Source organism: Thunnus maccoyii, chromosome 11 (assembly GCF_910596095.1).
Source record: "Thunnus maccoyii chromosome 11, fThuMac1.1, whole genome shotgun sequence".
In the NCBI taxonomy this organism is placed as follows: domain Eukaryota; kingdom Metazoa; phylum Chordata; class Actinopteri; order Scombriformes; family Scombridae; genus Thunnus; species Thunnus maccoyii.
Window position 1 is genome coordinate 10,874,596 of NC_056543.1, and position 24,263 is coordinate 10,898,858.

At 40.8% G+C, this 24,263-nt stretch overlaps 2 protein-coding genes across 6 annotated transcripts in view; one reads left to right on the top strand and one right to left on the bottom strand.

Moving 5' to 3' along the window:
* myo1b (myosin IB) overlaps positions 1-11,914 on the bottom strand; it is a 64,831-nt gene extending 52,917 nt beyond the window's left edge. The window contains exons 1-2 of one of the 3 annotated variants that reach the window (XM_042425751.1): positions 11,465-11,914; positions 2,112-2,258 (exon numbers count right to left, since the gene is read on the bottom strand). In XM_042425751.1, the coding sequence (XP_042281685.1) occupies positions 2,112-2,237 (126 nt within the window). In that variant the 5' untranslated portion in view covers positions 2,238-2,258; positions 11,465-11,914. The remainder of the gene's footprint in view (positions 1-2,111; positions 2,259-11,464) is intronic. The other 2 variants (XM_042425750.1, XM_042425749.1) reach the window with 2 other exon arrangements.
* Positions 11,915-12,395: 481 nt separating this feature from the next.
* LOC121906724 (basic leucine zipper and W2 domain-containing protein 1-A-like) lies at positions 12,396-19,433 on the top strand. 3 transcript variants are annotated; one of them, XM_042425752.1, is made up of 12 exons: positions 12,396-12,586; positions 13,759-13,832; positions 14,139-14,315; positions 14,680-14,774; positions 14,877-14,942; positions 15,114-15,249; positions 16,598-16,707; positions 16,991-17,161; positions 17,501-17,647; positions 17,888-18,026; positions 18,314-18,436; positions 18,683-19,433. In XM_042425752.1, the coding sequence occupies exons 1-12, from the start codon at positions 12,411-12,413 to the stop codon at positions 18,712-18,714; spliced, it is 1,446 nt and encodes a 481-aa protein (XP_042281686.1). In that variant the 5' UTR covers positions 12,396-12,410; the 3' UTR covers positions 18,715-19,433. The 3 variants fall into 3 exon arrangements, with proteins under 3 accessions (XP_042281686.1, XP_042281688.1, XP_042281687.1); XM_042425754.1 differs by lacking the exon at positions 12,396-12,586 and adding an exon at positions 12,629-12,773; XM_042425753.1 differs by lacking the exon at positions 12,396-12,586 and adding an exon at positions 12,821-13,004.
* The last annotated feature ends 4,830 nt before the right edge of the window (positions 19,434-24,263 follow it).

Sequence of the window (24,263 nt, forward strand, 5' to 3'; positions counted from 1 at the left end):
ACAGAAGAACACCTTTATATAACTCTCACATCGGTAGCGCTCAACAGCTAGCACTTGTCAGATATTTTTGAAAGCAGACATAACCAACCATCATCTTCATCATCATCATCGTCCTCCTACGCTCAAAACAGAGCCTGGATAGCACTTTCAAACATCAACCTGAAACATTTTTCTTTGCTCTCCATGGTAATGGCTGTTGCATAACCCACTCTGACGAGAGTGGAGCATGGCCTTCCCTGTGGCAACCACAGCCACAACTTCCCACAGCCTCTCGTTCGATAGCGCACTGGAGGCAGGATGAGCCCTTTTGAAGTGCAGGAGGATGGGTACAAAGGGAAAGAGTGTGTACAATCTAAGCAGCGTAACGTGTTAATGAGGGTTTCACTTGACCAAAAGCAAGAAAGCACAAAAAAAAAAAAAAACATTAAAAATTAATGTCCAGAAATCTATGTGCAAGACGGCGTTTAAAAAAAAAAAAAGTGAACATTTGGGACTCGGTGTGAAAAGGCCTTTGGGGTCTAGGGTATCGGTTAATTAAAGACGGGTGGAGCTGAAACCTAAGCAATTATGTACGAAACATATGTCGGTGTCTTGATCTCTTCATCTGTCACGCCATTTAAAAAAAAAAAAAAAAAAAGACTTTGATGCTCACTGTGAAACTTCAGGACATCTATTGGTTCTGCCTTTAGAGGAAATCCTTATGTTAAAGTGAGACGTACTGCTTTAGTTTTGGTGCGAAGGAAAAGAGGAGTTGCCGGTTGAAACGGAGAGAGCTTCAGGAGTTAAATGAACTTTTGAGAAAACGCTGAAATTTTCCATCGACTCTTCTCGCTCAGAAAAAAAGGCAGAGAGCTTCAGACATGAGACGCAGGGCAACACTTAACAGGGTAATTTTCGTTCTCTTTGATTTTTCCACAGTGTTATTGGATACATGATGCACTGTCCCTCTGGAAAACAAAGTCATGTTTCTTCTGCTGTGAGCTGTCATATGATAGTTTGGGGGTGGGGTGGGGGGGGGGGGGGGGGGGGGGGGGTGGGGCCATTTGTAAAGAATGATGGCACATGGGGGAAAAATACATTCACATGCAAGGATTGCACACCACAGATTTATTGGATAAGTATAGGCTTCTGAGCTTTTCCTGGTCATCACTCTTAAAGTGCAGCTTATGCCACCAAAATGCCTCCATTATAGACTTAGTACCATGTTATTTACCTTTCCATGAAAATGCTATTTTTTTTTTACTTTCACTTCATATGCAGTCAGCACTAAACTAAAAAGGTAACATCTGAAATGTAAAAACTAAAAGATTTTAAACCAGTGTAATGAAAACATAAGCAGATTTTCTTTTTTTCTTTAAGTAATCTTAAAAAAAAAATAACTGTGCATGTTTAACCTCTTCCACAACATTTAGGTCAGCACCGCAGGAAATAAAAAAGCTCTGAGCTTATAGTTTAGGACAGAAAATTGAGGGCATCAGAAATGTGAAAACACCATTCCCAATCCTCAGCAGGATGTGGGCTGCATCTCCAGAAAATATCTAGTGCGCTGCTATGGCAATCGTCTCTATGCGAGATGACATCATCCCTTGGGCGAGGAGCCCTGTGCGCCAACAGCAATCAGGGCAGAGCTGTAATCATTGTGGCTGATGTCTGGGGTAGCCAACCTGCAGAGCAGAGAAAATCCTGGAGTGCCAGAGCATAAAGCCCATAACGAATTGTCTGATGCAGGGATGATAGTTCAACAACTCCCTTCTTCTAGCGATGAACAGCCAGCCAGCGAGCCGGTCCCTCCTTATCCCCCGAGCAGTGGATTTCATGCCTCATTTAAATGTATCATCTACATTCCTCTGTGATGTGATTTATTGATTGGCTGGTTACTGTGGTCTCTGTATCTGTGCTACTTTTATTGCCAGGACTAAAATGAGCGAGTGAATGGTGGAACAATAGAGTTATGAGAAGCATGTTTCCTTAGGGAAGCTTTCTATTTCAGTCTTTGGAGTTAGAGATGAGCAAAAAAAGGGACCAGAACAATACAACACTTCTTTTACATGGATGGAAGTTCAGTTACAACAATGCAATTATTATTTGAATGTAAATTGGTGGAGACTTACGTAGATCTCATTGTGGTCAAAGCGGTTCCTCAGGTTCTCCAGGAATGAGTCTTCAGACAGGGGCTCTAGGAGGACCATGTCCCCAACCCCAATCATATTGTCTAGAAGTGACGTCTTCACCTCCATTTTGGCTGCCGGTGTCCCCCCCTGCATAGAAAAAAAAAACAGAGGAAGGAAGAGATACATCAATCATGCTGTGCATTAAAAAAAGCGAGAGAAGATTGGCGGGTCAGGTTCAAGAAAAGGTATCACTTAGTTACACCTAAGACGCCTTTATTCTGTTTGTTGGCCATTATTTGCGAGGTCTCCGGCGAAGTTTTAAGAGACATTCTCTGATCGGTAAATAAACAGTCCTAAAATTAGCTAATGCAAATAAACTCTGGGGTGGACATGTTTGTACAGCAGTGGTTTGACTCCAGGGGAGGAGCAGGGCCTTTCGATTGGTTGTTCAGTCTTGTTCTCCTCTGGCATGTGAGAATGTCCCATAGGTAATTACATAAGAGGAGAAGTCAGCCCCTGACCTCAGTTGGAATCTGCTCCCACTTCTGGGTGTTTTGTACATCAAAGAAATAGCCCCCCCAAATTCATCACTTTTTTTTTCTCCCCCCCACCCATCTTTGCTTGTTGCAGCAATATAATATTTGGGGCCGGTAAAGGATCTGGGGCTGGAGTGCACCTAGACAAAAACACTGCTGGGGGTGGCAGTTTTCAGTCCAGCGTTGCGTCCCGTTGCCTTTGGGACAGTAATCCCAACGCTATAGGGTTGAAGATAAAAGAGGGGCCTAGGATACATTCAGGGCCTGGATACAGGGCTTTGCTGTACCAAAAACCTAATGTCTGCTGTTGTGACAGACTGTCCACACCGGGCCAATAGATGAGGCCATGTAGTCGACCATTGTTCACCGCTCTCGTAGTACAGATGACTCTTTTTGCATAACCAGTAACCGCCGCTGATGGGCACTGAATGAAAATATGTCAAGGCTACACATTTATGATGCACTCTGATGTTTTAGACATGTGTTTCGATGAATAAAGCAGTGATGCGAGTGGAAATTAGAGAAAGCCCTAAAATTGGCCGACATCTGACACTTTTCAAAACTTCTCTGCATATTAATCTAACAACCGGATCAGAGGGGTTTTATGTGATCTGAAACAAAACGCAGACAGCTACAACTGGGCGACTTAAAGCTCCCGCAGAAAACCCTCGCTTTGTTTCAAAGGAATAACTCTCTATCAGCTGTCAAACTTACTTTTAGCAGTAACTTAGAAACAGCGTGAGTTCCTGGAAATGGAAAATGGATTCCCTGGGTAGACTTCCACTTCACTTTTCCCCTGGCTTCTGTTCCCCTGCAGGGCACAATGTTATTGGCCCATAAAGAAGTTGCCAAGCTCTTAGTAGGAGGCAAGACTCTAAGTTCTAAAACCACTCACTGTCACACTGAGCACGAAAACAAAACTTTTAAAAGTTGGGCCAAGACAGACAGGGGGAAGAATGCACCAAAATGATTGATGTTTTTTTTTTTTTTTTTTTGCAATTAAGACATTTTAAATGGCGAGGATGCTGCAAAGATGCTTGATATGGACTCGGATATATACCAAACACAGGGGGGGGGGAGAAATATTTGCTTGCTTGTCAACGTGCAGTCCAGCAGAGTATATGACTTTGTGCCCACCAAAATACTGAATTGTGCCAGTACTGGGTATGATGGCACTGTGCCAACACATTCCTTGTGAAGGCTCGTGTCTACCAGCTGCTCTGGTTGTTTTCAACGCGGTTTTTAAAATCGAGTTATTTCCTTTTGACATAGTTGCTGATTCTCTGCAGAGATGAAACGGCATTCACCTGCTCTGTGATCTCATCCCATATGTTATCTTTCTGTGAGACTTCATAACGCCGCTGCTTTGCTACAGCATTCCAGGGTTATTTGTTTGTTCTCGACAAGAACTGAGCATCGCGTTCGCCTTGTTGTGTTGCTCTGATTCTTCTGTTTCCCCCCCCCCCCCTTTTTCCTCGGTTTCATTTTAGCTGGTTCGTGAATTCTCTTCGCACTGCCAATATGCCATTTCTCATAGGGCTACTAAGTTTTTTTTGTTTATATTTATGGTCTTGAGAGCTCCCTTATGAATAGTTGGAATCCATCCACATATTTCATGGATGCAATTAAACAAATTCCTTTCAGTGAGGGTTCTAGTCTTACATTTATATTCTGTCCATGAAAATACATTCAAATTAAAAAACAATCATGACCCCTTTGAATATTGGCCATCCAGAGCATCAGAAAATATTTGTATGAGCCTGCCACAATCAATATTGGTTGCACCAATTACTACAAAGTCATTAACTACCCAGATTCTGCTAACCCAGTGCCTGACAGTAAGAGCGTAGACATGCAACACTGAAAGTGCTGAGTCTGGTCTCTGGTATGAACAAACAAGAGTATAAAGGACAGAGCCCACTCCTCCTCAGTGAAAACAGATGCTGACGCCTTTCTACTGACCTGGGGGGAGAACACCATGTGTCCATGTCGCCTGAGTGCCTATGCCGTTCTGACCGACAACATATTGCATCTGTCTGCAGCCTGGGTGCCGGATGCCCTCAGCTCCTCTGTTGATAACCCACTACCCCAGATTTGGAAGGGGCTTCCAGGCAGCCAGTGACACAATCCCATTAATAAGAGTTGCTGCCTGCTGCTAAATGTTGTACTGAATCCAAAAAGAGGGAGAATGAGAGAAAAAACCTGACAGCCTTGATTAAACTCGGGGGATTATCCTCGCTGCTGAGTGGTAGAGAGATGAGGAATATAACTAGTCTGTAATGGTAGATTTTAAAAAACTGTTTTTTTTGTGGTTTGCCTCGGTGTACACATGAAGGGCATAAGAAAAAAAAAAAAAAAAGAGTTTGTTTTTTGTCCTTCCAAAAAAAAAAAAAAAAAAAACTAACAAAAAAACAAAAACAACCCACAATAAACCAGCTGTCAACCTTGTATGATAGAATAGATTAATTTTATCAGTCTGAATCAAAATGAACCCTGTATGACCCTTTAGCGAATTACACTTAGAAACTGGATTAGAAGTGTCCCGCTTTATCAATCTCTCTGATGCAAAAATACATCAGAGAGATTGATGAAATCTCTCTGATGCATGTTCGGCCAGTAAGCACACACATGGTTTAGCTTACTATTAATCTCAAATCTAAAAATCTGATGAATCGGTGATGTAGCAAAACTTATGGTCAAATACCCTTGTCTGGTAGTATGTTACTTTAACTCTGCATGCTCTCCAAAACCTCACCAGCACAATGACCTTAAGTACCAATGTACCAAAAAGCAGGGCAAACATCAGCGTCTGTTTAAAACATCTTGGCTGTATCTAAATTGAAACTTTATTGTAACACTTACTGAATGATAACTGAACCGTACGGCCAAATGAACAGACGTTTAATATGGTTCCCTCACTTATAAATGACTTCTTGCTAGCACATCCTGATACAACTATCTGCCATCTTTCATAAAAGCTATATCAGCGATATAAATTCAACTTAATACCCGTCACTGGCACTCCATTAAGCAGTCCCCCCCCCCCCCCCCCCCCACCGTCTCCTTAGTGTCACGCAATATGCAGCGTGCCGGCGAGATCAAATGCACCACGCCCTGAATGTCAGCAGAAGGGCACTATTGAGTCACCGTTTTGATCCCGCATACAAAAATACTGTACACGTCACAGAATTAACTGTTTAAAATTGGGATTTTTACCGTACAGCGGATTAAAGTGCTGTATTTAGAAGATGCTCGACAGGAGAGAATGAAAATAGATTTTTATCGTTCAAAGTCTGATAGTGAGGGGTGGGCTGGACTTGGGAACGATATTATGAGACCTGCTTTTCTTCCTGCCTCTGACATTGACCCAGATTTCCCAGCCAGTTCAAGCTATGGGGGAAACCATGAAAAAAAAAAAAAACACACCATTAAAACATACATGTATTATTTACAGGCTCTAGACTGGGGCCACGTGTTCTTTTCTGCCCTTAAGCGAGGAGACAAGTCACTTACCCCAAAAAAGGTCAACAGCCGTGCAAGCACTCACATGCATGAAAAACACACAACAAATAGTGAAAATGCAAGGAGTTGAGCCAATGCGCCAGCTTTTGTTGTTAGGTTGCATGTATTTGATTTTGTTTTAAAAAAAAAAAAAAAAGGCAGCTCAGAGTGGCCATTCATTTTCATCACGATCAACAAAGCAAGCTCAGATTCTACAATGACATGCGGTATGTGAGAGACTAAATGGGTATGGTGTGAGCTACACCGAGAGATGATTGGTGTCATTTCTACCTTGGGAGCGGTTGTTTGAGAACACATCGGCTTCTATGTGCTAACAAACGATAATAAAATCTATTACGCCGCGTAATAGTCTGTAAATTCCCCCGCAGATCAAGCTGGCCTTGTCATGGGGCTAGAAGAGTCACAATATCACAGCCTGCTGGCAATGATGGAGATTAAAAACCCTCCCTAATAGAGCAGCGGCGTGGCATGGGTCCGTGCCAAAGAGCGGGGCCCGGGATAGAGGAGGACAGAGGTTTTTTTTTTGAGAGGAGCAGAGAGCCAGCTGCTGCCTTGGGGAAAGTGACCACCAATCCACGAGTCCTCGACGCCGCTCCAGGTGGAGATGGAGAGTGTATGTGTGTGTGTGTGTGTGTGTGTGTGTGTGTGTGTGAGAGAGAGTGAGTACAGGCTGGCACACGAACAAACTGGCAGTCATTCCACTTGTGGGCGCACTAAATGACTGAACAAAATGAACATTTCGCACTTAATTACTTCTATTAAATGATTTCCATCTACTATGAAAAGTGCCAACGTTAGATAAAACTTAAAATGTAGACCTACACGGTAAATCGGGGTGGGTATGGTGTGGTGTTTTAATCCCTTTCAACCATCCGGCCCAGTTAAATATAAACCTGCGACCCAAAAACAAACACTGGTCTTTATTTACAATACAGCTCAAACTGCAGGCAGAGATTAAGACGAGTAGATATGCAAAACATGAGCCTGCTGCTGACATTAAGATGACAAAAGGATCGAGCAACCATACCATCATTCATTCTCTGGGCAGATAAAACCATTATTGACAAAAAGGGGACTGGGAATGATTGTTAATGTGTTAGCTTTAAAAGGCCCTAAAAACATATTTTATCCTCTCTGACTGAGTGATAAGGTACTAATACAGCGCGTGATCACAAAGCAAACAGTTTTGGTTACGTCACATGAGAAATCGCTGTACTTTCCGTCTGCGTCTCTTGTCACTGATTTTTTTTTTTTTTTTTTTTTTTTTGGGAAACAGGTGATGTCATGTATTTCCGTGCACCAATTAGATTTAAGCAACATCTGATTCAAAATATGATGACGGCAGGCCTTTTTTCTTTTTTTTTTCCACGGTGTTTTGACTCGTCATTGTAGGAAAAGCACGATGACCCTGTTGTATTTTAAAGTGCCATGACTGTGTGATAGTGAGCCAGCCTGCACAGAAACAAAAAGCAGTTATGTGGAATTCAGTTTCATTATTCACACATGTGTTTTTTCCCCTACTGTCACATGTCAGATTGTCTTGGTAAAGGCCTATTGTGGACTTTTTTTGTTTATGTTTGTGTGTTAAACTCTTATTATACCATTTTTTTTAAACTAACTTTGCTGGTCATGAATATATAATGTTAAAAAAAAAACTTAGAAACAAAGTATTCAGGGACTTTAAAGAATTTCCGTCTGTGTTACAAGACTGAGTTTTACTCTTTTATGCATTTATTTATTTCACAAATGAAGCAGATGAATGTTTGGCCCATTTCCCTCTCCTCTTTATAGGCAATGAGGCTTGGGATGGTGTCCTTCAGCGGATTCTTATTCCCCTTACTGGTATAAACACACTGCAAGAGTGATTTACAGTACACAACCTCTGAGCCTTTACTTCTGATTTCAACTTGCGTCGTGAAACAGGTAGCAGGTAACCTCGTGCTCTGCACCTTTTTCACGTTGGCAGCTCTAAGCGGCAACGTGAGGGAACTGTTTGAGTCCTCTGAAGTGCCATTAGGTACCGAACACGAAGCGTGCTCATATTTATCCACAGTCAACAGGTAATGCCTTCAAAACGATTAGAGAGGTAAAATATACAACACCGGCAGATTCCTCTGGACAGAGCGCTCGCTCACGACTGTTAAGGGAACGCTCAGCTGTGGTGATGACACTTGCATCCTGATTTTTGGAATATATTTAGCCTAGCAAGGTAGAGATTTAAAGAAAACCCTGCCTGCGGGGCTTACCGGTCTGTACGACTAATGCAGCCGACACTCCTTTCTCGATCCTCGGGGTTCGAAATGTTGCACTTCACCACAAAACAACAGCTTTAAAGTGACCTGAACGCATGTCGGCTATGAAATGAATGCACACAGGAGAGCCCTGCGAGCTTACAAATTTTCACTGTAGTACATAAATACACACAAATGTTCCCCAGGCTGCTCTGTCTTAGCTGGATCTGCACCGTCTGCACAACAGGCAGTCAAACACTTGGCCTGGCTTGGTTTCATATAGTAAAATGGAGAAAGCAGCTGTCCTGGACTAAACAAAGCAACAAAGAGCTGAATCAGAATGTGCAGCATTATTACTCTAGCTTCATGGGGAGACAAAGGACGTAGAGTTGGAGCGATCAAGTCGAACAGGTGGACTCTGACGGAGTCAAACAGCGCGGGGGACGGTTGAAGACAACGTATGATTTTGACCCTTTCGATCCCAAAATTTATGTGAGACAACAGAAAATTTCACATCTGAGACCTATGATGCCGACGAGGCATAGAACTGGAAATGCAACTAATCCACTGGACTTTTCATGCAGCCTAGGTTTAGGAAATCCTCTTTTAAAGCAAAGCTGCTGAAGGTTTTTCATTGTCCAGTCTGTGGAGTTGCACATGTGCCCCTGTCTATCTCTGTCATGCAGGGCTAACACAAGACACACGCCTCACTAGACTAAGCTGCACGGGCAGACAAGTGCAAACACTATTCATCACCATGGCCCTGGCTGCAGGACTTTGGTCCTTTATACACACCGCGTTACATCAGAGCATGTCACCCGACAGTGTTCGTGAAGAAGTTTTTGGCACATTAGAAAAAGCAGCTGCAACTTAACAAGCTCACACAGAGGGGAGCTACTACAATGGCAATTGCTCAAACAGACTCACACACTGCCCTCTTCCAAGTCTGAGCTAAACGGTTGTTATATTTTCCAAGAGTCTTTCTGCAGCTCTGAGGGCTTACCACACACTACCTCTCACAGTCGTCTTACATCACTGTTTGTTTGATCAGTGCAGGTAATAAAGTTCCCATCTGGTTTCCCCGAGTGGGACTCTAGGGCCAATAGAGGCGGGACATATTTGTGGAAAACCACAAAGAGACAGACATCATTTATAAAAGACGGTCTTATCTGATCCTCTCGGGATTTCGAGTTCACGGATGGAATTAGGAGTTGAAAAACTGCAGCGTTCAAAAACACAGTCCAGCATAAAAACAAGTGTTGCATCAAAGGCGATCATGTGACATTTAAAGCATAACAAAGATTAGATTTCAACTAACTTTATGTGTTGAATCAGTTTTGGGTCGAGCCAAGGCCGTTAATTCAGAAGCATGGTTATTTATAGACTTTATGGAAATGTTCATAGTTTGGTCTTGACTACTTATTGCCAAAAAGAGAGAGAGAAAAAAAAATCTGAGTCAAAGTCAAGGACCAATTTATGTTTAGACTGAGTACAATCAGCAGTTTCTGCGGGCCTTGAATCATAGATCTGAATAATTATAAGAGTTGCTATTTCCATTTAGAAACTGCAGACTTGCTTAACTTCTTCACCAAGTAGGCTGCACTAACAAACAAACTCTTTAACTTCAATATTTTTGAAGTACATGCACACATAGACAGTTTCAATGGCACTCCAGGATGACCAGAGAGCAGAATTTTCCCCTATTTTAATTATTTCCTGTAGTCTACAGGCTATTTTTATCTAATGTAGTATGGTTTTGTTTTGTTATTTCAAAGTAATATTCTTCTCATAAGTCAGTGGTTCTCAATCTGCTTTGCGTCAAGGGCCCCTAAAGTGACACGGATTAGACCATTGTACCCCCCCCATTTGATAAGATTTTGTCCCAGGGCTGGATGTTTTGTTACAGAAAGTGTATGAAACCCATGACCAAAATAGTCACACATTCTGTCATTGTGTTATGGATGAAATTACAGTGAAAATAAATGATTCCCCTTTTAGCTGGGGACCCCTTGGAAGCCCCTCAAGGACTCCTACTTTGAGAACCACTGCCATAAGGTATTCCTCCTGTTTGATCCTCTGGGTTTCAGGCTGGATGCCTCAGGGGACCCCAGCAGGAAGAAAGCATTTCGACTCCAACATGGGGAACTTAAGGATGTTTCTCAGAGGAGGTGAATAGTTTTATTCATGCATTCCGTGCTGAGCAGTCATTTATTCCAGTCAGCGACATAAAGACGTCTTAAAACCATGGGTGCACAGAGTAAGCCCAACTTCAGACAGTTTATCCACTTTTTAAGCTGACATTGATCTTTTTCTTTATATCATATCCATGTTTATCCATAGATCATAGGGTATGAATATGCTTTTAGTCAGCAAAACGTGTGAAAGATGGTGGTCGTTTCACTCTGAACAACCCCAATGAGAAAACCAGAGTTCAGTTCACCGTGTTCATTTATCCCTGCATGTCTGATTTAAAGCTGACTTGAGCTGCGCATTTACACATTGTTCAGTCGTATGAAGAAGACACGGGTGTTTTTGAGCTGGCTTTCTTTCTTTCTGCTGCTGCTGCTATGCTCCACGCTGCATAAACCAAACTTTCAGGGCTGAACTCTGAATGAGTATGTTTCAGAGTTGACACATCTGCTACTGCCCTAGGCGTTTGGGTCTGCAGTGGTTTGACTCTTGAAATACAAAGATGGTGCTTAAACCCGCAGATGTAGGCAATTAACGACCACACTTTTTGATTCACAGCGCTGAATAAGCTTTGATTAGAGTTGCCTAGCCTGTAAGACAGAAACAAACGGCGAAACTAATCTAGGACATAGTCACAGTTTTTACCATCTCACCGTTGCAATTCCTTCACAAAGAAAAAAAGATAAACAAAAATCCCAACCCCCTCCCTTCACCTAGTGAAGAGGAATGAATGAGCTGAAGAAGCAGACGGTCTAAAGACCATGTAAAGCTAACTTTTGAGAAAAGTTACAACGAGTGAAACATATGAATCAAACAGTAACAAAAGGACTCGCAGTTTAGCACCTAGCCAAGCAAGAGATGATGTCAAACTTGCCTCTTTATCTCCGCAAGAGTTGCTCCCTCTCGTCCTAAATCCACTCTACAGACAAAAGTAGGATCCCAGAGGTGACTCTCCAAGTCTGGAGTGGCTCTGAAGCCCTTCCCCGCTGTCTTTAGTTTAACTCGGAGCCTGTCTGCTGTGCTGGATGGGGCTGAAATGGGGCTCTCATCTGGATCTCAGCACTTTGAATGGAGTTCTGGATGGAGAGAGGACTGTCCGCCGGTCGAAGGGAGCGTCCAGAGCGGCGTCTCTGTGTTAGTTCAGCGTCTGTTAATCACCTCCAGCGTGGGGGGAGAGGTGGGGTTGTGTTGCGTTCGGGTGTCGTCGGAAATATTGGGAGATATGCTTTTGTCCACGTGAATCACTTATTAATCCCACAGAGGGAAGACGTTAACCACATCAAACCTTTAGCTAACACCAGTCACTTCTAATGTTGAAATGTAAATATTTGATCTAGTTTTTTAGTCCAGCTTTAATTTCAATATATTTTCTTTTCTTAAATTTACATCATTTGTATTTCTCTCGTACATTGGTCTCAAATTGTTTTGTTCTGTCATATAATCGGCTTGTCATTCAATGTAAGGCACTTTGAACTGCACTAATCCGTATGAAAGGTACTATACAAATCAAGTTTGATTAATTGATTGACTGATTGATTGACTGATTGAAGCAGCATATCTAAACATCTTAAACCATATTTGCATAACCTTTCACGGACTAGGTGGGTGTTTCTTGTATACACGACTCTCTGGAAACTTAATGAATGAATGATGGGCTGATTAAAAAAAACAACGTTTTGTTTAGCATATATAAATATTATGGGAATTGTTAGGTTCCAATTTCAATCCGTTGCTAAAAACATCTAATTTTATCTGAGTAAAAGAAGTTGCTGGAATCAGAAACAAGATCTACGAGATGAAATAACAACAGTGAACGCATCATGAAAGTTTTCCCTTTATCCCAAAGACAGACGGTTACTACTCCACCGGACAGCACAACACTCCCCTCCTGTGTCTTAATTCTAGATAGCAACGACTTTTTAATCAATTATTTGACGATACCAGCTCTGGGGCAGTTTGGTGTTTCTGTATTACAAATTAAAACGTCTTTTCTGCGGTAAGGAGAGTGATTCTATTACAGTTTTTAACGGGGTTGAAACATTTCTGCTAGCCTATTTGTTTGACCGTTAATTTTAGGAAATGCACAGGGGGTTAATTTACAAGAACTGTCGTTATATTACTCCTGCCAACGTCACAGGCAGAGAAGTAATGCAGCCATAATGCACGAAATACTACATTCATTGGTAAATTTCCCATTGTTATTTCACTCTAACGTTATTTTGTCAACTTTTAGCCGTTTGTGGACTGTACTCTCTCCCCACAGGAGTGTAATGACCCAAATAGATTTAGCATTAACGCGCATGCGTCGTTACTATAATTTCCTCTCCACTGTGTGGAACTGATTGTACTAAGCTACAACCCAGTGGCGATATTTTTTGTTTCACAGACTGTTTTTGCCCATAAATAGGACTTCGGTGAGTTGCTGTTCGTTTTAGGTCAACGTAATTGAGCGGTGGTTATATATTTATGATTTCTGAGGCACTGCGTCAGGAAAATAAAGGAAGCTGGCTGGAGTTGGCTAACATTTCCCGGTGTTAACTGAAGTCCTGCTTGGCTCTGTCTGGCTTTAGCTAACATTAGACATGTTCATTACTGTCACAGTTTAATCTTACTTTGTCAATTTTAGCTTAATCGTTATTTTAGAAAATATGTAACTAACGTCATGTCGTTTGTTAGATTCACATCATAACAGTGAACACCGGTATAAACGTCTAGTGACTTGCTATGAGTAAGTTAGATAAGTTAGTTTCTATCCAGTTAATTAGATGTGATAGTGTTTGCAATGTTAACTACATTTAGCTAATTGTAACGTTACCTATCGTTAATGCTGGTATGAGTAGAGTAACTCTGGCTTGTTTTACCCCACACTGCTTGTGTGATTACACATAAGCATGACATTACACCCATTTTTAACTCCACTGCTGTTCCCTTGTTTGTTTCCATTATCTTTTGATTAATGTTCATTTAAGAACGACCTTCACCAAGGAATGTAGTATGGAACAATGTCCTCAGTTTCTTAATAAAATGAGGTGACTGCTGGAACTGATGTTTTCAGCCACATGCATAACTTAACATGATAGATGGAGGGAGTATAAGGGGTACAGATGATTATTATCATTATTGGTTGCTAATCCCAATCATATTTCTGCTTTTCCCTGTGTCCTCCAGAGTGTCTTTTATGAGTAATCAAAGGCAGCAGAAGCCTACACTAACAGGCCAACGTTTCAAAACACGAAAAAGAGGTGAGAGACTTCAAGATGACTCGTAAATGATGTGTGTAGCAACTGGATTACACTTAGCCCAAAACTGTTTTGTGGCAAATAAATATACATGAAAGGGTCTTTTTTTCAGTGGCAATGAAGATTAAGCACACACAGTAAGGTAGCAGCTTAGTATTAGTGTTTTGGCTTGTAGAGCTTAAGTCAAAAGAATTTACACATCTCTATATGTTTGAACTGTTCATAGGGTTTGATATTTCCTTCAGAATGTCAAAAGATCATATGTAAGTTTCAGGGTGAAACTCAAGTGAACCTTTTTTCTTTCAATAGATGAAAAGGAGAGGTTTGACCCTACCCAGTTTCAGGAAAGTATCGTACAAGGTCTGAACCAAAGTGGCACAGATTTGGAGGCTGTCGCAAAGTTCCTTGATGCCTCTGGTGCCAAACTTGACTACCGTCGCTATGTTGAGACTTTATTCGACATCCTGGTGGCCGGTGGAATGCTGGGTAAGAGACAGGGCTCGTTCATATTTGTTCTGCCTTCACAGAGAGATTTTAAAAGTTGCACTTATATCTAAAGAGGGCCTTTTTTGGTGTTGTTATTGGTTTGATTGTGAGGATATCAGTCCTTTGAACAGCTGAGCATTATCATCTAACTAACAATAGTACCCATGACAATTGCAAACAAGAGCCTGCAGTTGTGTGTGGACAATGTGTACTAAATTCTAAAAACATGTTTACAGAAAGAAAAAAAGAACTTATTGATTTATTCATTCAAGTTTTTTTATACAATCATAGAAACAAAATTGCACAAAGTAAAGTAACTCAGGAGGTAATGCTTAAGACTCACTTCAGAAAATATGTTTTTCAGCCCCAGGTGGTACCTTGTCAGATGACATGACCTGCACAGAATTCTGTCTCTTCAAAGCACAAGAGGACATGGAGACCATGCAGGCATATGCACAGGTGAATTTCAGTCTTGCACTATTGTAAATGTTATTGCAGGGAAGTTAAAAATCTATTCTAGTTAGTATTAAAACATGAAAAAATGTTTTGTGTTTCCTTTAGGTCCTCAACAAGCTCATCAGACGTTACAAATATTTGGAAAAAGGACTTGAGGAGGAGATTAAAAAGGTTTGTTTTTGGCTGGAGGTCTTTTTAACACATAGTATAAAAGCTTTTCAGGTCAAGTTTTTGTCTTCATGACTATTTTATTACAACCCAAAGCTAGAAAATTCTGAAAATATGTCTGACTCAATTCAACCTATAGGATTGTGTTGATACTGTATGTTTGCTCTTTGGCAGCTGCTGCTGTTTCTCAAGGGCTTCACAGAGTCTGAGCGCAACAAGCTGGCCATGCTGACAGGGATTCTGCTGGCCAACAGCAATATCTCTGCATCCATTCTCAGCAGCCTCTTCAATGAGAACCTGGTCAAAGAAGGTACCTACTTTTCTGCCTTGTAGGCGTACCAAGTTTATTTGTTAGTGCATTGTTTAGAAGATAAGGTCCACAGACAGAAGCAGATTTGAAGAGGGAGGAGGAGCATCGTGTACCTTCAAATTAATCTTGTTGAACATTATAAAACTGTGTTCTTTTCTTCTCTCTCATTGATTTTTACAATTTGTCCAATCATCTGTCCTCTTTGAATTAATGATTTATTGTCTTCTTGAGGATTTCCTTGCAAATTTATCAAACATTTTAAGGATTGAGGTCTGAATTAACATAAATTTACATCCTTATATCTGCCTAAATGCTTCACTTAACAAGATTTTCATTCTAACCAGACACTACCCCAGGAAGACTTCACAAATTGGCACACTTTCAGAGAACTGGAGTGAAATCCTTTGTTAAGTCAACGTAGCAGTCTGAGTTAGTCAGTTCAAGTGGGTATTTTCCAAAGTTGCACTCTTTTACAATTTCCCCACTGCTGAAGCTTCATTTTAGCTTCAGCTGACCTTAAGAATGCATTTCTGCACAATGCGAGGACTTTTGTTCCTCATCACTTGCATTAAAATTGCCTGAGGAACATATCTCTTCACAGCCAGTATGGACAGCAGGAATAAATACAGTGAGAGTGGTAAAGGTGAGAAGTGACTAATGATGCCACTAGCAGAGTTACTTAGCCATGTTGTAATTAATGATGGCTTGATTTTTTTGTTCCTGTTGTTGTCAACACTTGGCTTGATGTGTCATGGCCTTTACACCAGGGAGGGAGCTCTGTAATGAGGTTGTCCATTTCATGTTTTCAAACTGTGTCACTTAAATCTAAGGCTGCAACTAACTAACTTATTTTCCTTGTAGATTTAATCAGTCAATTATTTTGATTGATCGATTAGTTGTTTGGTCGATAAAATTTCAGAAAATGGTGAAAAATGTTGATCACTGTTTCCCAAAGCCCAAGATGCAACCTTTATATGTCTTGTTTTGTCCCGTCCCAAAGTCCACAATCCAAAGATATTTTGGCATTTTTTCTTTAAAAACTGATTATCATTTATTATTGATTGATTATCAGAGTGATTGTTGATTAATTTTCTGTTGATTGAATAATTGATGCAGCTGTACTGAAACCATGTTGTTTTTTATGGTATTTCTTTAAATTTAGGGGTTCTTTTAAATGCCTTTGGTCCACACCAATTTTGTTTACTCTTTGACACATGCATCATTTTTCCAGTTAAAACCTGTCTAATCGCATCCTGGAGTTGTGTTTACCAATGTCTTACTCAGGCCTAACTTTATCCCAGCAGGTCTGTTACTAACAGATGACTCACATTTGAATGCATTTGCTCAGGTGTTTCAACATCCTTTGCTGTAAAACTCTTCAAATCCTGGCTTTCTGAAAAGGACATCAACTCTGTTGCCGCCAGTCTCCGAAAGGTTGGCATGGACAACAGACTCATGGTGAGAGTGACATCTCAAATATCAAACCTTTAACAGGATTTGGATTTGGTCCTTTAACAGGACCTTTAACAGAAACCTTTAAGCAATATGCTTCTTAGATTAATAAGGTTCAACAGTCTGTTTACTCATGTGTAAGCAGTTTTTAGATTGTTTGTTTGATGAAAACAAAAGTTAATAATCATTAATTTATTTGAGTTTGGCGTTCAAGGCAGTACTTAATTGCTGAAGAGGTCTTGTCTGCTGAGCAAGGTCTGTCTCAAGCTTTGACTGTGTGCTATTTCAGGAGCTCTTCCCTGCCAACAAGCGGAGTTGTGAGCACTTCTCGAAGTACTTCACAGACGCAGGGCTCAAGGAGCTTTCGGACTTTGCCAGAAACCAGCAGTCCATAGGTGCCCGCAAAGAGCTGCAGAAAGAGCTTGAGGAGCAGATGTCACGTGGGGAACCCCTCAAAGATGTAAGCTTTGTTAGTTTTTCAGCTTCTTTTACATTTACTGGGTCCCTCTTTTCAATCACACCACTGAGGGGTGGCACTTAAGATCGCTTCCTACTTAACCTCTGCCCCCTTTTGTCTTGAGGAGTGCAGCAGAAAAGGATGCTATGAATCAATGACAAGTTGCTGAAATCCAGTCAACTTGCACATATTATCTGTTGCCACAAGCCTCTGTTTCCTGCCAGGGTTCTCATACCTCAGACGTCTGCAGGATTTGATAAGCAATAAGCCTCAGCATATGCTGGCCATGGTTTGCCTGCTTTGCCAATAATGTGAGTTCATTTCTGGGCTTGGGCCTTACAGATCATCGCCAACATTCGCGAGGAGATCAAGAAGAACAACATCTCAGAGCAGATGATGATTGGACTAATTTGGTCCAGTGTAATGAGCTCCGTGGAGTGGAACAAGAAGGAGGAGCTCGTCACAGAACAAGCCATCAAACATTTAAAGGTGACCCCCTCGTTATACGGCTCTGCTATTCCTTGGCTCTCACGCTGTCATGACAGCACACTCTCAGAAATGAGAGATGTACTTAACAGAACGTACATGAACTAAGCAGAGAGGACAATTGATTTACTAACCGTCAGAAAAGTAGAAGTAATGGAAGCATTTAGAAAATAATTCTATCCTCTGAAATTTCACCATTTCTGAATTTATACAACTCTAATTTTCCCTGTTGTACATTTTCAGCAATACAGCCCACTGTTGAAGGCCTTTACATCCCAGGGTCTCTCTGAACTCACTCTCCTGCTGAAGATCCAGGAGTACTGCTACGACAACATCCATTTCATGAAGGCCTTCCAGAAAATAGTTGTTCTACTTTACAAAGGTAAGCTATTTGATGTCCATAAGGCTCCTTTTTTCCCATCCTCACATTTGTGGAAAAAGTAGATTTTTGTATTGGGAAGCTATGTAGGCACGTATGAATGACGCCAGATGGCCAGAGATTATAGCCAAAAGTTTTTCTTGATTGATGTCGTCAACCTGCCTGGCGACATTTGTTTATCAGGCACCTGCAGACGCATCTGTGCTTCTGGCGTCATGTTGAATAGATTTTTTTTTTTGTTTGTTTGTTTTATGTATGTGTTTGTTTGTTTTTTTTGGTTACTTTTTTAGCGGATGTCTTGAGTGAGGAGGCAATTCTGAAGTGGTACAATGAAGCCCACTTAGCCAAAGGAAAGAGCGTTTTCCTTGAGCAGATGAAAAAGTTTGTCGAATGGCTTAAGAGCGCAGAGGAAGGTAAGCACCTCACACTCACCTCCTAAATGTTTGACATGGGTTTGTTCACAAATGGATTAAACTGATTTATCCCTTGTATTTGTCTCTAAGCTACTAGTGCTACCAGCTGTCTTGCTTTTTGTCCCCCTTCTAAGACAATGTGTCATTGGTGGTAATGCTTAGTGTAACTTGATGTTTGTGCGTAGTGCTGACAGATGTGTTTGTTGTTTTTTTTTTTAATTATTATTTTATTTTTATTTTTTCCAGAGTCCGAGTCTGAGGAAGAGGAGGCAGACTGAAGAACCTCTACTATCCTGATTTTGTATTTTTTACATTAACATAACATCAGATGCAGTAGAAGAGTTTGTTACAGAAGTCTGTTTATGTTTTCTTTTTTTTTTTCCTCCCTTTTCTCTTCTACCTCCTCATCAAGGGCTTTAATAGTTGTAGTAATAATTGTTTTAATTTTAGACATGTTTTTCTGTCTGACTCAATACTTGTACTCGTCTTTATACTCCTTCGGGAGCCGGTCACAGTGCCACATTTAGCTAAATAGATTGAAACCCCTTTCATGTAACAAAGGGGGATTTTTTTTTTTTTTGGATTTTTTTTTTTTTTTTTTAAATGGTTCCCTTTAAAATTACCCAGTTTGAAGGCATATTTCACAGCTATAGTATTTAGTCACGGAACTCTTGAAACTCAAGTTTGCCAGAGGTCCGTCTGTGTAGCCATGATATCTTGGTCCTGTGAAAGGCAAATTGCTTTTGTAACCTAATTTTACATTTCTGCCAATTATGTGACAACTTTGAATTCGTTTTTAGATTCTTCTCCATCATTGGTGACGGACCTGTGCCATTTTAAATAGCAACGGTGACGATGACAATGCCCCACAAAATGAATTTTGTTTTTTTTTTTCTTTACATCTTATGTAACAGAACCATAGTAGCTTTGTAAGTTTGTTTTCCTTTACCATACAGTTTGACTTTTTAAAATAAAAGGAAATGAATGGTTTTCATTACTGATGTGTTTATTATTGCTGGGTACAATTAGTCACATCAAATAACTCACAGTGTGAAAAGTCATACATAAGCAGCCAAACATACAAAAAGGTTCATTTAGAAAATCCATCTGTTGTGCCAGAGATCAACCTGTACACCCTTGAAAATGTCCAACTGACTGGTCGCTTCTAGTCTCACCTAATCAAGTAATCACGAAAGGCAGCTTGGCATGCGTGACCTGAGGTGCAAACAACGATCTCATTCACTACACTCCCAACCTACTTACTATGGTAATTATGGTTCAGTGAAGCATGCAAAAATGAAAGTGAGATGGTGATTCAAGATGTTATGAAAACGGAGATCCACGTACATTCATTATGACAAGTTATTTTACAAAGTCTAAAGAACAGACAGCTCATTTTAATGTCGTGGGTGCTGCGAAACAATCCTGAAATTTTCAGTGGGTATGTTTAAACCGATGCCTGCCTGGTAATGTTACATTGTCAGCAAACTTAATTCTGATTCCCCAAACCAACCACAATTTCTATATTTGATGTTTTTTTTTTTTTTTTATATCAGTAGGCCTGGGCTTTAACCAGGTGTTGAGGAATAACCATTATTTCTGGAAAGGATTTGTGTATGTTTGAGCCTTTTTCATGTACTGCAGCTTCCAGAGGTAAATTTTTCTCTTCAGCTCCAGCTATCATTCAGGCGAGTACTCAGGCTTTGAATGTAAGAAAATCCATATGTAAAGAGGTAGCTGAATAACCCATTGTGAATCAGAATTGGTCACATTTTCTGAAGGGTCTTTTTTTTTTTTTATTACAATGGCTAATAGTAGTCCAAGTCAGCATGCATATCACAAAGGAATGTACTGTACAGCAGAGCACAAAGATTATCGACTGATAATCAGTTACATTCAGTACCAACAGATGGCAGTAAGTCCTTTGGAGATGCTTCCTCCTATTAAAGCCTTAGAGCGGAGCTCAACTAGAAAATGCCATTTTGAAGAAACAAGACTAGAAAGACCTATTAGGCACAGGCGGCACTACAAAATATCTGACACTAGTATTTTCTCTGCCTCTCTGTCCCAGGAGGATTTGTTTGCCTTTTGGTTTTACTTTGTCACTCTAAAGAACATGAAACAATTTGGGGAGACTGACACGCAGGCAAGAGGAAACACGGCTGCTTGTGAGATTTGTGTGTGAGAGAGCGTGCGCATATTTACACTTGTGCGTCGCTGAATGGCAATGATACACCCAACCCCATCCTTTCCTGTGCCAAGCATTGGTAATGCCATCTTGGTGGGACTGTTATCTGCTTGTTACCAGCGCTGCCTCGCTTGACACCACACACTATGAGCTCCTCCCTGCATGTCATTTTGTACAGGCACAGAGTATGGCTCCATACTGAAGAAGGCTGTGCTATAATGAGCTGTGCACACTGTGCCCTGACACATCTGTTTGTTTTGCTTATCTGCCATTTTTTAAGCAATTAGTAGTGGATACACAGCAGGTATCTCAAAGCTTACCTGTCTCTTACCTTATCACAGGTGTATCTCAAGGTGTGAAAGTTGGTGGTGCTAAATATACTGTAGAGACCTTTTTTCAGTGACAGGGAGGCTGGAGGTGTCTACATTCCTGAGTGACTTTTTGTGTTTTTCATCTTATCACCCTGCAGCATTAATGACAAAAAAAAAATATGGGGATTTTTATTTTTGATATTTTATCATTAATTTTTCAATGACACTGAAAAATGTGTCATAAAAATAGAGGAACAGAACATTGACTTAATTTATTTTTGGAAATTTCTCTCTCAGTTGGACTTCCTGCTTGAATTGAACAGAACAGCACAATGTGCCAGGGAATGCCAGGGGAGTTGTGGAGAGCAATTATTCTGGATTTCACACTGCGGCTTTGGTCAGTAAACATGACTCAGACTGCAATGCAGAACTCATCTGAATAATGCTGTCAGAAAACAGAGGGAGACAGGGCAACGGTTCTTTTGAATGAGAAGAGAGAGACTTACGATAATTACCCGGTTTTCAACAAAAATACCCCCCCCCTCCTCCTTCCCCCACTGTGCCATGATGTGCAGAGCACAAAAGATGGGTTGTTTTTGTTTTGAATTTAAATTGTAAGTGATATCTGTTTGCTTTGCATTTCAAGCAGCATTGTGTTGCACGCAGACCAGTTTTTTCTGCTCTGCTGCTTTTGTATTTATGGGAGACCACTCTAATGCTGGGCTTAGCACCCAGGTGAAATATGGAAATGAGGATCAACATGTTGACTCTCTAAATTCTGCCAATTTGTTCTCGGATCAACTTTTGCCAAACATCCTAAAGCAGTGCAGCCTCCCAACCTCTATGTAGCCATATTACAGTGTGGACAACTGAGCACCTCTGTGACAGGAAATTGCAGCTAAGCTCTTAAAACCAAGAGGACTGAAGAGTTTTTGGGTTATAGGCTGACACCCGCTGTTGTCTGTCAGCTGTCCTCACTCAGCTCATGTTGGTCTCTGTTGCTGGAGGTATAACTCTGCCATCCTCACCGGCTTTGTCTCTTGGAAGCAGGCAGCACATAGCAGCCTTTTTTAATGTTATGGCCTGAAACCATTATATTCAAGGTTATTCATCATGTATAATACTCCTGCACTCCAGAAGCAGCTTAATCAAAGATGACGACCACAGGTTTGGAGCTTTTAGACCATGGCTGCTGTGTGACTTTCAAAAAATTCCCAGATGAATCTTTGGTTATCTTAGTTAATTTGTTGCTACAGTAATAGCATATAGGTCTTTCAGATCATGTGTCTTAGTTGTCTAGAGCCACGTTGTCACATTTGTTGATAGATAATGCTGGCAGGATATATTCTAATCGCACCTTTGCATATAGTGTGACTTAATGACATCCCCTATGTCAGAAACACATTAACAGATATAATGTAAAAGGAAGGCAATGGGCCAGAGACACACAAGTCCAACTGCAATGGTGTGTATGCGTATATACTTTCATTTTGACATTACTAGTCCCAATAATGTCAGAGATAAAAAGGTGTTGCATTTTTATCAACTCCGATCTGACAACTATATGTTTCTTCAAATAGACTGAGACTAATAGACTACTTAAAAAGGAAATATTAACAGTGAGCAAAGAATCATTTCAAATTACCCAACTGGAGCTGAGGTTCTCCTCAAATAATTCAGGCGCCATGCTGTTTGCATATGCTGCACCATGCTATTTAAAAACGAGGGGGTCAAGGCAGATGTGCAGCAAGAAAAAATCAAGACAGTTAAATAGTTAAATCATAAGATAAGATGAGCACTGCAAAATTGGGTGAGAGTTGAAATCATTCAAAGGGTTAAACATGCAGTTTTTGTAGACAGGGCTGAGTTATCTGGTGGTAAAAAACAGCCTCAAATAAGAGCATCTACACTCCCTTAAAGCCCTTCCACCAGCTTACGGGGACCACACCGAGTGTATGAAATGGCCTGGCTGTGAGAGTCGAGGGATTTAGCAGCTAAACTTGAGTCAACACTGAGGCTCATCACAAACATCATTACTTTCTCTTTGCCTGTCCTTTTCCCTCTTCTGTGGCCCAGGTCTGATAGCTGTGTACAAACGACTGGGAGCAAAGGGATGGATGGCCTATTTTGATAAAGATTGATTGACTTAAGGCCTGCTATTCACTGGGTACAAGCTAGTTTCTTGCTCCATGTCAAGAAAAAAAAAAAAAAAAGCTCTTTGACGAGCACACATTATTACCATCCCACCTGCTGCAGCTCATGTTGCTTATTGAAGGGTTTCCACTGATTATTCGTACATCTAATCACTATCATCAGGGCTTAACAGGCCACTGCTGGAGGTACACATTGGGTTGGAGCTGTGCGAGAAGTGAACGGGAACTTTGACAGAGCCGTCACGGGAACACCAAAGCTACATCACAGCACTTTGGCTGTGACAAACCGCACTGATAACTTGCAAATGGAATGAAAGTTTGCATCTCCAGAATGTTTTTAACGAGTCTCCCTGGAGTGTGGTATAATGACTGTAACTCTGGAATGGGGAGAGAGAGAGAGAGAGAGAGAGAGAGAGAGAGAGAGAGAGAGGCTGTGTGTGTGTGTGTGTGTGAGTGTTCGGTCTGCATGCAGCTCTCAGCTTTCTTTTGCCCATTTATGCGCCAGTGGCTCTAGGGACTCAGACAGGCTGTGGAAAGACATGAAAAAGCCTCTACAAAACTGTTTGTTTTTGTAAGGAATGGCGGAGTAGGGAGGAGGAATCCACTTAATATTAAATAACTACTTCTTCCCAGGTTATACTTAAAAATATTCAATAAAACCATACAAAACATAAAGAATATTGACATTTTCAAAAATGTAATTAATAAAACCTCACCAAGGGCAGATATGTAAGCAACAGGAAATACTTTTTACAAGAGTAGACTTAAGGTTGTTCTTTGTGTCCACATATCCAATATATAAATTTAATTTGGGGGGATTTCATATTTCAATACATTTTTCTCTCAAAAACCGACAAGAATAAAGCCTCTTGCAAAGAATAGCTCATGCAGAAGCAATGACACAAAATTTGACATTGCTGGGTAATTACTGTTTTTTCAAGACTTCCAAGCTTTTCCAATATTTAAAGGACTTCTTTTTCATAATCACTCAAACTTGTGCAGGGAAGAAGCTATGATACAGGGTGGGAATATATTAACTACCCAGAAGGTTTTGTTTGATCCGTTTTCACTCTTTCATCTTCATTCTTTTACATGGTGAATATGGTCGTTTCAGTCAGATCATCAGCAGTTTAATGAAACATGGATGTGAAGCAGATGCGTTTTAAAGAACGACA

Excerpts from the sequence above, each read along its gene's own strand:
- LOC121906724 (XM_042425752.1), top strand. The coding sequence starts at position 12,411 with ATGAAAGTTTTCCCTTTATCCCAAAGACAGACGGTTACTACTCCACCG. Across the intron at positions 17,162-17,500 it reads GTGGGGAACCCCTCAAAGAT|ATCATCGCCAACATTCGCGA; the intron begins GTAAGCTTTGTT and ends TGGGCCTTACAG. Across the intron at positions 18,027-18,313 it reads AGTTGTTCTACTTTACAAAG|CGGATGTCTTGAGTGAGGAG; the intron begins GTAAGCTATTTG and ends TTACTTTTTTAG.